The following is a 12757-nucleotide window of genomic DNA, read 5'->3' as shown; positions in this document are numbered from 1 at the left end:
GGCTCGAACTCAAGAACCATGAGATCATGACCTGAAACGAAATCAAGAGTTGGGACACTTAACCAACTGAACCACCCAGGCGACCCTTGTTTGTTTGTTTTCTAGTAATCTCTGCACCTAATGGTGGGCTCAAACTCATGATCCTGAGATCAAGAGTTGCATGGTCTACCGATTGACCCAGCCAGGCATCCCTCTTTTGTTTTATTTTAGTTTTTATGTCTCTTCTGAGAACTATGTTTTTGTTCATTTAGAAAGGGTTCACCTTTACCATCATGGAAGATAGTTACAACTGTTTAAAACGTTGTTGTCTGATACTTGTAACATTAAATGTCTTTTTCCTTAAGAATTAATCAGATTTTCCTAGATCTTTATAAATTGAGTAATTCTGGATTGTATCCTGGATGTTTCCTCTAGCCAAGGAGATGATTTTTCAGAAGCTCATGGTGCTACCACTGTGACAGCTCTATGACTTTGCCATGGGGCAGAGCCGTGGGAGAAAACAAAAACAGGAAAATGGGGGGTGGGGTGGGGGGAGGGATGCTGTCCATAATCTTTGGCTTGAGGAGGTGCCTTTTTTTGACCCTCTGGTGAAAAAGAGGGGCTTTCTCTTGGATCATTTGCCACCCACACTAGTGCAATTCTGTGTTTTGAGACACCTTCAGCTCTGATGTGGAAACAAATTGACAGTTCAAATTTTGTCTTTCTTCCCCAATCTACCTGCTATTTGTCCACTTTTCAGAGTCCAGTTGCTTTCTCCCCAACTTTTTTTTTTATTTTTATTTTTTTAACGTTTTTATTTTTGAGACAGAGACAGAGCATGAATGGGGGAGGGGCAGAGAGAGAGGGAGACACAGAATTGGAAGTAGGCTCCAGGCTCTGAGCCATCAGCCCAGAGCCCGATGTGGGGCTCGAACTCACAGACCGTGAGATTGTGACCTGAGCTGAAGTCGGACGCTTAACCGATTGAGCCACCCAGGCGCCCCATCTCCCCAACTTTTTAAAAACGTTCATTTTAGAGAGAGGGCATGTGAGTGGGGCACAGGGAGAGGGAGAGAGAGAGAGACTCTTAAGCAGGACTCAATCTCATGACCCTGGGATGAAATCAAGAGTTGGGTGCTCAACCAACTAAGCCATCCCGGTGCCCCTCCAGTTGCTTTTGGTATTCTAGCCATAGTTTTTAGTCGTCATCATTGGGAAAGATTAGCTGTAATGCCCTTATTCCATCTTGCCAGCACCAGACTCCATGGTATTTTAAAGAAATTTTAAAAGATGGTCTTTTCTATGGGGCACCTGGGTGGCTCAGTCAGTTAAGCCACCGAATCTTTTTTTTTTTTTTTAATGTTTATTTATTTATTTTGAGAGAGAGAGAGAGCACGAGACAGGGAGGGGCAGAGAGAGAGGGAGAGAGAGGGAATCTCAAGCAGGCTCTGTGTTGTCAGTGCAGAGCCCCATGTGGGACTCGAACTCACATACCATGAGATCATGACTTGATCCGAAATCAAGAGTTGGACACTTAACCCACTGAGCCACCCAGGTGCTCCCACTGACTCTTGATTTTAGCTCAGGTCATAATCTCTCATTTCATTGACAGCACAGAGACTGCTTGGGATTCTCTCTCTCCCTCTCTGCCCCTCCCCCATTCACACTCTCTTTCTCTCCTCTCTCAAAATAAATAAATAAAGTTAAAAAAAAAAAAGATGGTCTTTTCTAGACGTCCAGATAGCCAAGACACATGAAAAGATGCTCAACATCACTCATCAGGGAAATGTAAATAAATGAGATATCACCTCACACCTGTCAGAATGGATTTAAAAAAAAAAAGTGTTGACAAGAAGGTGGAGAAAAAGAACCCTTGTGCACTGTTGGTGGGAATGCAAACTGATGCAGCCACTGTAGAAAACAGTATGGAGGTTCCTCAAAAATTTTAAAATAGGGGCACCTGGGTGGCTCAGTCGTTTAAGTGTCTGACCTGGGTGTAGGTCATGATCTGACAGTTCGTGGGTTCTAGCTCCGCATCAGGCTCTGCTGACAGCTCAGAGCCTGGAGACTGCTTCGGATTCTGTCTCTCTCCCTCTCTCTCTCTCTCTGCCCCTCCCCTGTTCTTGCACTATCTCTCTCTCATAAATAAACATTAAAAAAATTACAAGAAAATTTAAAAATAGAATACCTTATGATCCAGCAATCACAATACTGGGTATTTACCCAAAGGATACAAAAACACTAATTCTAAAGGATATATGCACCCCTATGTTTATTGCAGCATTATTTACAATAGCCAAATTATGGAAGCAACCCAAGTATCCATGGACAGATGAATGGACAAAGATACACACACACACACACACACACACACAGGAATATTATTCAGCCATAAAAAACATGAAATCTTACCATTTGCAACAACATGGATGGATCTAGAGAGTATAATGCCAAATGAAATGCCAGAGAAAGACAAATGCCATATGATTTCATTCATATGTGGAATTTAAGAAACAAACAGGGGCACCTGGGCAGCTCAGTCAGCTAAGCATCCGACTTTGGCTCAGGTCATGACCTTGCAGTTTGTGAGTTCGAGCCCCACATTGGGCTCTGTGCTGACAGCTCAGAGTTTGGAACCTGCTTTGGATTCTGTGTCTCGTTCTCTCTCTGTCCCTCCCCTGCTCACTCTCTGTCTCTCTCTGTCTCAAAAATGAATAGAACATTAAAAAAATTTTTTAAGAAACAAAGGGGGAAAAAAGAGAGAGAGAGAGACAAATTAAGAAACAGACTCTTAACTATAGAGAACAAACTAATGGTTACCAGAGGGGAAGTGGGTGGGGGAATGGATGAAATAGGTGATAGGGATTAAAGAGTACACTTATCGTGATGAGCACTGAGCAATGTACGGAATTGTTGAATCATTATATTGTACACCTGAAACTAATACAACACTGTATGTTAACTATACTGGAATTAAAATAAAAAGCTTAAAGAAAAAAAAAGATGGTCTTTTCTATTTACCCAACGTTCACTACTTCTGGGGCCTTCAATTCTACCTGCTGATGTGGGCTTCCATATGGGATCTTCCTTCAACATTTCTTTTAATGTGAATCTGTTAGCAATTTTGTTTTCTGAATTCTTATTTTTTTTGAAAATGGCTTTATTTCAACTTTATCTTAAAAAAATCAAGGTTATAATTTATGTATAGTGAAATGAAGAAATTTTAAAAGTGCAGCTAAATAAGTCTTGCCAAATGCATACATCCCATAAATCTGTACCTTATCAAGATATAGGGCATTTCTATCACTCCAGAGAATTCCTTCATGCCTCTTTCTAATCTGCCCTAATTCCCAAAGGCAACCCTGGTTCTGATTTCTATCCCTATGTATTAGTTTTGCCTGCTATCAAACTTCGTATATGGAATTATACAAAATGTTCTGTTTTGTGTTTGTCTTTTTTTCCCCTCAACATAATGTCTGGAGATTTATCGATGTTATTACATGTATTGTTAGTTCTTTACTTTTTATGGTTTAATAGTATTTTATGAGTATACTCATAAAAAATATTTATCCATTCTCCTATTTATAGACATTTGACTTGTCTCCAGTATTTGGCTCTTATGAATGTAATGCTATAAGCATTCCTGTACAAGTCTTTTTGTGAACATACATTTTCATTTCCCTCAAGTAAATATGAAGGAGTGGAATTGCTGAGTCACAGAACAGGTGTACGTGTATGCTTAATTTTATCAGGGGCAGCCAAACTAATTTCCAAATTGGTCATTCCATTCTGCCAACATTTGGTCTCAGTTTTTAAAAATTCTTTCATTTGAGCCATTATAATGGATAAGTAGTGGTATCTCATTGTAGCGTAAGTTTTGACTTTCCCTAATAAGCAACGATGTTGAGAAACTTTTCATGTGTTTGGTGGTTGTTTGTATATCTTCTTTTATGGAGTATTAAGTCTTTTGCCCATTTTTATTGGGTTGCTTATCTTTATTATTAAGTTGCAGAAGTTTTTCTATCCTGGACTAAAGACCTTTGTCACATTCTCTCTCTGTCTCTATGTATATATAATATATACAGTGAATATTCTTTTCTTTAGCCTGTGACTTCAAAAAAAAGTTGAGGTATAATTGACATACAACATTATATTAGTTTTAGGTGTACAGCATAATGATCTGATATTTGTATATATTGTAAAATGCTTACCACAGTAAATCTAGTTAACATCTGTCACCACACAGTTACAGAAGTTTTTTAACTTGTTAAGAGAATTTTTAAGATTTACTCTCAGGGGCACCTGGGTGGCTCAGTCAGTTAAGTGTCTGACTCTTGATTTTGGCTCAGGTCATGATCTCACAGTCATGAGATCAACCCCCCACCCCCTTCAGGCTCCACGCTGACAGCATGGAGCCTGCTTGGGATTCTCTCCCTCCCTCTATCTCTGCCCCTCCCTCACTTGCACTCATGCACTCTTTCTCTTTCTCTCAAAACAAATAAATAACATCTAAAAACAAAAACAAAAAAGAGGGCCGCCTGGGTGTCTCAGTCAGTAAGCATCCGACTCTTTTTTTTTTTTTTAATTTTTTTTTTTCAACGTTTATTTATTTATTTTTTTTTTGGGACAGAGAGAGACAGAGCATGAACGGGGGAGGGGCAGAGAGAGAGGGAGACACAGAATCGGAAACAGGCTCCAGGCTCTGAACCATCAGCCCAGAGCCAGACGCGGGGCTTGAACTCCCGGAGCGTGAGATCGCGACCTGGCTGAAGTCGGATGCTTAACCGACTGCGCCACCCAGGCGCCCCAACATCCGACTCTTGATTTTGGCTCAGGTTATGTTCTCACAGTTTGTGAGTTCGAGCCCCACATCAGGCTCCACATTGGCAGTGTGAAGCCTGCTTGGGATTCTCTCTCACCCTCTCTCTGTCCCTCACCCATCAAATAAATAAAATAAAATAAATAATAATAAAACAAAGAGATTTACTCTCTTGGCACCTCTCAAATATGCCATACAGTGTGTTGACTGTGGTCTCCATACTGAAAAATATGGTACATGTCATGTATTTGTATGTCACCCTTGCACAGGAGCCATGATAATCTTCTTTGCATAGTTCCAATTTTAGTGTATGGGTTGCCCAAGTGAGCACCCAGCTGACCTTTAAAAATGCTGTCTTTTGATAAACAAATGGTTTTAATTTGGATGAAGTCCATTCTATCAATATTTTGTACTTAATGTTTTCTCTGTCTTGTCTAAGAAATCTTTGTCAACTCCAAGGTCACAAAATAATTCTCATGGTTTTTCTTCTAGAAGCTTTATAGTTTTAGCTTTAATTTTTGTTTAGATCTATGACACATCATGTGTGGTGTGTTTTGTCTATGATATTAGATAGGGGTCAAGATTTTTTCTTTTTTCCCCATTGAAAATGCATTTCCTTTCTGTACTGAATTATCTTGATACATTAAAGAAAATCAATACACTGTGTAAATGTGAGTCTATTTCTGGCTTCTTCATTCTGTTTCATTGATCTGTTTGTCTCTTCTTACACTAAAACCACATTGTCTTGATTACTGTAACTTTATAGTCTTCCAAGACAGTAAGTCTTGAAATCAGATAATGTAAGTCTATTTTGTCTAAGTGGGTACCTCTGTTCTCTCTTGGTTCCTTTTGCATGGAATATCTTTTTCTATCCCTTCACTTTTAGGCTCATGTGTGTCCTTGAAACTTAAGTCTTTGTTAACTAGCATTACCTGGGTCTTTTCTGTTTGTTTTGTCCATTTAGCCACTCTGTGTCTTTTTGATTGGAGAATTTAATCCATTTACACTTAAAGTACTTACTGATAGGTAAAGATTTACTAATACCATCTTATTGTTTTCTGGCTCTTTTGTAGTTCTTTTATTCCTTTCTTCTCTTGCTGTCTTTCTTTGATGTTTTTCCATAGTGGTATGCTTAAAAATTTTTTTTTAAGATTTTATTTTTTGTTAGGCAATCTCTACACCCAACATGGGGCTCGAACTTACAGCCCCAAGATCAAGAGTCACGTTCTACTGACTGAGTCAGCCAGGTGCCCCTATAGTGGTATGCTTTGATTTCCTTTTTTTTTCTTTTGTGTATCTACTGTATGTTTGTGCCTTGTGGCTACCATGAGTCTGACATAAAACATCTTATAGTCTAAGTTGATAACAACTTCAATTGTATATACATCCTACCCTTTTACTCCTCCCCCAACTCTGTTTTTGATGTCATAATTTACATCTTTTTATATTGTGTATATATTGACAAATTGTTGTAGCTATAGTTATTTTTAATACTTTTGCCCTTTAACCTTTGTACTAAAATTAAGTGATTAGCACAGCACCAGATTACAATATTACAGTATTCTAAATCTGACTGTATACTTACCTTTACCAGTGTGCTTTATATTTTCATATGTTTTTGTTATTAATTAGCATCCTTTCATATCAGCTTGAAGAACTCCTTGCAGCATTGCTTGTAAAGCAGGTCTTGTGGTGAGAGAGATGAACTGTCAGCTTTTGTGTGGGAAAGTATTTATCTTGTCTTCATTTCTAAAGGACAGCTTTATTCCTGATTAGCAGGGTTGTTTTTTTTTCTTTTAGCACTTTAAATATATCATATCTTTGAATATATCACTTTCTCATGGCCTGTTCTGCTGAGAAATCCACTGATACCTTTAAGGAGTTTCCCTTATATGTGAGAAAATGTTGCTCTTGTTGCTTTTAAATTTTGCAGGGGTGGGGCACCTGGGTGGCTCAGTTGGTTAAGCATCTGACTTCAGCTCAGGTCATGATCTCATGGCTTGTGGGTTCAAGCCCCGTGTCGGGCTCTGTGCTGACAGCTTGGAGCCTGCAGCCTGCTTTGGATTCTGTGTCTCCCTCTCTCTCTAGTCCTCCCCTGCTCATGCTCTATCTCTCTCTCCTTCAAAAATAAATATACCTGCTCCATACTTATTCCTTCTCGAGAGGATTCTTAAGATTGTATGTCTTCTCTCAATCCTGTAAAGCCAGGCTGAATTCTGATAGCCTCCTGTTTGCTTTCCCTGGGGCAGTGCTGAATGTTCAAATTGTGTTCTTTCTCAGTCCCACAGAGACAACTGGCTTTGTATGCATATTCACTGGCCATCTGCAAAGGCTTCTATTCATCATCCTCAGAGGCCTACACAGGGAGCCAGCCATGGGTAAGGGAGTATGGGGTGAGTGGCACAGAGTGCTAGAGATGTCTATATGCCAGCTGGGGAATCTGAAGGTGAGGCATCCTCAGTGGCTTGTGGGCAGGCTTCCTGAAGGAGTCTGGTTAGAAGAACCCACATCCCTTTGATACATTTTGAGCCCTACCTGATATTCTCTCAGTTCCTCCCCACTGCTCAGTCATGTGGCTTACCTCAGTGTTCTGGAAGATATGAGAAATGCACTGTCAGTGACACCTGGGGCTGTGACTCTGAGGGGCTACCAGGGACTCACACTAACCAGGTGGGCTTTCACAGGACAAGAACAGGCAAAGGTGGGGAGGTCTTGTGGCAAGTGCCTTTTGTATGGTTCAGAGCTAAGAACACAGCTAAGAACTTCTATAGTGGCCACTCCTCACCATAAAATGTAGCCTTGAGTCCCTCAGGGAAGAAGACAGGAGGGCACCTGAGACCATTGCAGTCTGCAATGGGGGCCCCAGGTGGTCCTGGAAGCTTCATGGAGTTTCCTGGGCCTTGTATGGATGGTTCAACAATTCAACTCTTCCAAGGTAATCATTGGTAGCAATTTGGTACATATACCTTTCTCCCCCTTTTTTATGCATTTACTATATATGTATAGTTATGTATCTTGATGACTTTACTTACATGAATGGGATCATAATGATCTCCAACTTTTTCACTTACAAATATATCTTAGATACACTTTTTCATCAGTACATATAAATCAAATTCATTATTAAAAAATTCTTTTTCTTTCTCTCTCTTTCTTTCTTTCTCTCTCTCTCTCCTTCCTTCCTTCCTTCCTTCCTTCCTTCCTTCCTTCCTTTAAATAAGTTCTACATTCAACATAGGGCTTGAACTCATGACCCTGAGATCAAGAGTCACATGCTCTACTGACTGAACCAGTCAGGCACCCCTAAATTCATTTTTTTACAGTTATAATTTATTAGTATTCTCTGAGTATAAATGGACTGTTAACAATTAAATCAATCCTCACTTTTACCAATTAGGGATATGATCAATGACTGGTTATTTTTGTATACCTGTACATCAGTGGGCCAATATTCTAGTGTCTTACTTTTGTATTCAGGGCTTTGGCCATTTCCAGCAGAAAAGAATGGACAGCACTTTTGTCTTTTCCTTGGATGCAGCTCAACTATTGGGAGCATCCTTGTGCCTGAGTCACAGCTGCCCTTATGACATCATAGGTCTCCCCCTCCACTCCATCTACCCATCCATGGCTAGAGGAAGACAGACCTGAGGGGATTTGAACCATCTACACCCAATCCAATGGTGAGTAAGTGAGAGACAGACAAACCAGGCTTTTTAGGGATGTCTCCATAAATCTCTTAGGATAAGGGGATCCCCCTGGCATATGAATACTCTGGGAATCCCTGGAAGCTAGAGATACTGAATGCAGAGGGAGGGAGCACAGCTTCACTCTTGACTTGCAGGAGAAGGACCAGCCTCAAAATATTAATGAACCCACTGAAGATGAGTCTCAGCAGAAAGAGGAACCGACCAGTTTATCCTCAGTACCACTGACCTCAGAGAATAATGTAGAGGTGGGAGGAGCCTTGACTTGGATGTCTCTGGTCCTTGTGTCCCAGTGCCTGTAGCTAGTGTTTTTTGCATGGTCTAGAACTAAGAAAGGAATAAACTCATTCTTGTTTGTCCTCTTTCCCCATTTCTTTTTCAGGCTGAAGATGTAAATACAGTTGAGACACAGATAGTGGATGGTGCTGATAAGAAAACTAGACAAGTACGAGCCCCTATCCCCCAAGACCACACAGGGCTGGGGCTGGGAATGTAGGGGCTGTGTTTGTGGAATGGAATAGCCAACATATGGAAAGCTGAGCTTAAGCAATATTTGTCTGTGTGTGTGTGTGTGTGTGTGTGTGAGAGAGAGAGAGAGAGAGAGAGAAAGAGAGAGAGAGAGAGAGAGCATGTGCATATATGTTTGCTTTTTAAGAGTTAAAATGTGAAAGTCAAGAAGAGTAAGGATGGGGAAAAGATAAGAAATAAACTTTATGGGGTGGGGGATACTTAATACCATAACATGACAGAGGAAGAGAGCAGGTTGTGGTTTGGAGCTGGAGTCAAGGATGAAAGGACAGGATTAGCAAAAGATGCCACTTCTCTAGCAGGTGAGTGGAGTCTGAAAGGAAGGATCATAGGTCTTGATCAGGTGGAACATGTAACTTTTTGACCCATAGGTCATGTGTTCTTGCCCTAGGCTGGCCAACTTAATCCATATAAAATAGACAGGGCAGACGTACTCGCATTTTACAGATGGGGACTTTGAGATTCAGAGGTCAACATGTTGTGTCCATGTCCATTAACCAGAGAGTGGCAGAGACAGGACACCTACCTGGTCTTCTTGTTCCAGCCAGTGCCTTGTCCAGTGCTCCTGAGCTTCAGAAGAAGGGCTGATTGTAGATAGGGAATCTGGGCCCCTTTCTGGCATGCCCCCAAACTCAAATGGGTAGGGAACATTCTCAAAATGCCCCCTCCTTTTTTTTTCTTGCAAGATCCCAAGAAATCAAAATAAGCCCTCTACCAGTAATAATCAAGAAGTCATAAAGATCCAGGCCTGGTGGCGAGGCACCCTGGTGCGCCGGACACTACTGCACGCGGTAATCAGAGCGCTGATCATCCAGCGCTGGTGGAAGCACATCCTGACAAAGCTAATGGAGAGGAGGCGGCGGACAGCACTGGAGACCTTTACACGGAAGGAGTGGGCGGCAGTCAAGCTGCAGTCCTGGGTCCGCATGTGGCGCATCCGGAGGCGCTATTGCCGTTTGCTCAATGCTGTCCGCATTATCCAGGCCTACTGGAGGTGCCACTCCTGTGCTTCCCAGGGTTTCATCAAGGGCCAGTACAGAGTCACTGCCAACCAGCTGCATCTGGAGCTAGAGATCTTGCTGGGCTCAGGGCCTTGCATTGTGACAGAGTGTATTCCCCTCCCAATAAAACAGTGAAGTGGTCTTCCCCCAGGCTCTTTCTTTGACAGGTTCCAGGAGGTCAGGGCACATGATAGCAGATACTTCACATCTGGCACTGAGGAATGGGCCGGGTTGTCCAAAGGCCCGAGTGTGTTAAGGGGAAGGATCCTGAGCCTTTGTCCAGACTGAGGAGAGACTGATTAGCAAGGTCTGCCATAAGTAGAAAAGTTGGTGAAACCTGTCATGTTGGCCAACTCTGGGAGCATCCTTCATGTAAATGGTGCCCCTCCCCAAGGTTGCATATAATGGAGGCCTGGTGGGGGCGGGGGTTAGTGATGGCAATGGCAACACATTTGTCGGGAATTCACCCACCTAGGTCTAATTGCTTAGGGCTTGTTCTCTCACCTGCATGAATGAGAGGAGCCCATCCACCCCAAGCTCTGTGATCATGGTTCCCTTTGGCTCATAAACTGGCCCCCATTATAAAAGGCAAGGAGAGATGGAAAGGAGGAGGCAGGCTGTTTCAGATTGGTAGGTGGCAGGTTTAATAAGTAAATGAACTTATGTATGAGGCTTGTCTTGTGTGGCTTCAAGGTGAGTAGATCTCACCTGCCTGCCAGAATCTTAAAAGTTTATATATAAGCCTTAACAGGGTTCAGACACATATACTGTCCAGATGTTCTCAATGCCACATTGCTCTCTCAAGGCTATGTCCTTGAAAAAGGCTCCCACTGTGGCATGGTGGGTGGCATGCACATTCCAAGGATAAGGGAGGGGATGAGGGGCCTTCAGTTGCCTGGGTCCAGCTTCCAAGTCAATGTGCAGTCATATCCTCTCAACGACCTTCTTCAAAACTCCCTGCCCAACTGGGGGCTGTATCCTCATACCCAGCCTCCAAGTCAGAATGAGTCAAACTGTAAATTGTTAAGAGTGCATAGCCCCAGTCTTCATTCCTACTTCAAACTCATCCTCCAGTCCCAAATGGAGGCTAGGATTCATTCCCCTTCAGACCTGTGGGAGGTTCCACCGGAGTGGAGATGGGAAAGAACGCACTCCACTGCTAGCCTAACCCTCTAGTGAGTGTCAGGTCATAGCATCTCACAGATAAAGAGTTAAGAAAGATCAGCCATGTCTCCCTCACCCTATCCCCAGGCTCAGTCTTAGTAGAGGCTGGTCCAGCTGGAGCTGGGGCCTCTGACAGTCACTTCCTATGAAAAGCTGCCCCCCTGGGGTGGGATTGGGGCCTAGGTCGTGATAAAGGGGCCATTAAGAGGTCAAGGTTAAGCTGTCCCTTTGCCCATCTGGGCACTGCTATCCCATGGTTTCCTATAGACACAGGGTCCTGGGGTCTTGGGTTATTCTCCATCAAGACTGCAAGCTCAAAACCCCTATATCTGGTCCTGCTCCATCTACTCTGCCCTGACAAACTAGTCCTTCAGCTCACAGGGTTCTGAGATACTGCCTGGAGGCCTCAGGTTCCAGCTCTCTGTATTGCATTGGGGCATGAGCTCTGTATGTCCAGCTCTGTGCCTCTGTGTCCCACCCCTGTGTCTCACACAGGTTCTGGTCTCTCACTCTGAAGGACTTCTGTCTTTTTCCTTGACTACCTTTCCCTCTTGTGTTCAGTGTCTCAGAGTAAAGAGCAAGGATTTTGGAGTCAAATCCTAGGTCAGATCCCTTACTCCACCACTCACTGCTGTGTGGCTGTGGACACATTTTACCTCTTTGAGCTCATTTCCTGAGCTGATTCTCATCTTTCAGCACAAAGGTCAAGTGCCATAAAAATTTAGCATCAGCAACAAAACAAGGAAAGGGGTCACACCCACCTTAAAAACTGGCAGCCAGGGAAAAACTGCAAATTTGGGGATGCAGTAGAGTACCCCAGAGAGCACAGCAAGGTGTTCTCATTATCATTGGGGTGCAATGGTCCCAGGCCCTCTCAGTGCACAGAGATAGGGAATATATGTTTGTGCATACACACAAGCACACATTGTCTATCTATCTATCTATCTATCTATCATCTATATCATCTATCATCTATCTATATTGAAATGTATGAGTTCACACTGATATCTCCAATTACAATCTAAAATCAGAGTTCATTCTAGTTTTCTACTTTCTATATTTCTACCTCCTGTTTCCAAGATTAAGACACCTGGTCCCAATTATACTTAATACATTTTCTTATCTGGTCTCCTCTGTATGTAATTAATCTTCCATGGCTGCTGCTGGCTATGCAGACATTGTCCTCACCCTGCTTGAGCTCTGACACCCTGCTGGGCCATTACCCTCTTCATGTATCTCAGGCTCCAGTTTCCCGCATTGGTTGCTGTCCTCTGTGAATGCCCCTCTCACCTAACTTGGGGCTGACATGAAATTTCAGGATGCCCTCTGCACAGATACCCTCCTTGCTGTACTCAAGTTCTGATTTCCTATACCATTAAGGATGCCCTCTTCATCTTGTCCATGCTATGATACCTACTACTGCCATGGCCTTGAACTCCCATGTCCAGACCCCCCCTTTACTCTGCCTGGGTTCCAAATTGGCAACTCTCTTATGCCAACACCTTCCTCACCCTCTTGGAATCCACGCCCTGTTCTGTGTCACAGTTTCTCTTGCCCTTGTA

The 12757-nt window shown here is 42.7% G+C and overlaps 1 protein-coding gene and 1 non-coding gene across 4 annotated transcripts; one reads left to right on the top strand and one right to left on the bottom strand.

Annotated features, from left to right (window-relative positions):
• Window positions 1-5022: 5022 nt before the first annotated feature.
• LOC123607742 lies at window positions 5023-5131 on the bottom strand. Its single transcript, XR_006716891.1, has one exon. It is a non-coding gene; the product is annotated as a U6 spliceosomal RNA (small nuclear RNA).
• A 3248-nt stretch (window positions 5132-8379) lies between these two features.
• On the top strand, window positions 8380-10176 carry IQCF1 (IQ motif containing F1). 3 transcript variants are annotated; one of them, XM_045492995.1, is made up of 4 exons: window positions 8380-8479; window positions 8638-8750; window positions 8885-8947; window positions 9717-10176. In XM_045492995.1, exons 1-4 carry the CDS (start codon window positions 8476-8478, stop codon window positions 10164-10166), a joined length of 630 nt encoding a protein of 209 aa, XP_045348951.1. In that variant the 5' UTR covers window positions 8380-8475; the 3' UTR covers window positions 10167-10176. The 3 variants fall into 3 exon arrangements, with proteins under 3 accessions (XP_045348951.1, XP_045348952.1, XP_045348953.1); XM_045492996.1 differs by having other exon boundaries at window positions 8380-8482; window positions 8641-8750; XM_045492997.1 differs by lacking the exon at window positions 8638-8750 and having other exon boundaries at window positions 8389-8478.
• Window positions 10177-12757: the final 2581 nt, after the last annotated feature.

The sequence above is a fragment of the Leopardus geoffroyi genome, chromosome A2 (genome assembly GCF_018350155.1).
Source record: "Leopardus geoffroyi isolate Oge1 chromosome A2, O.geoffroyi_Oge1_pat1.0, whole genome shotgun sequence".
In the NCBI taxonomy this organism is placed as follows: Eukaryota; Metazoa; Chordata; class Mammalia; order Carnivora; family Felidae; genus Leopardus; species Leopardus geoffroyi.
Note: the sequence above shows the minus strand (reverse complement) of the source record. Positions and strands in the feature narration are given on the sequence as shown.

Bases quoted from the DNA above. Each gene is read 5' to 3' on its own strand.
- IQCF1 (XM_045492995.1), top strand. The intron at 8,751-8,884 runs GTGGGAGGAGCC...TTTCTTTTTCAG, and splicing joins CCTCAGAGAATAATGTAGAG to GCTGAAGATGTAAATACAGT. The intron at 8,948-9,716 runs GTACGAGCCCCT...TTTTCTTGCAAG, and splicing joins CTGATAAGAAAACTAGACAA to ATCCCAAGAAATCAAAATAA.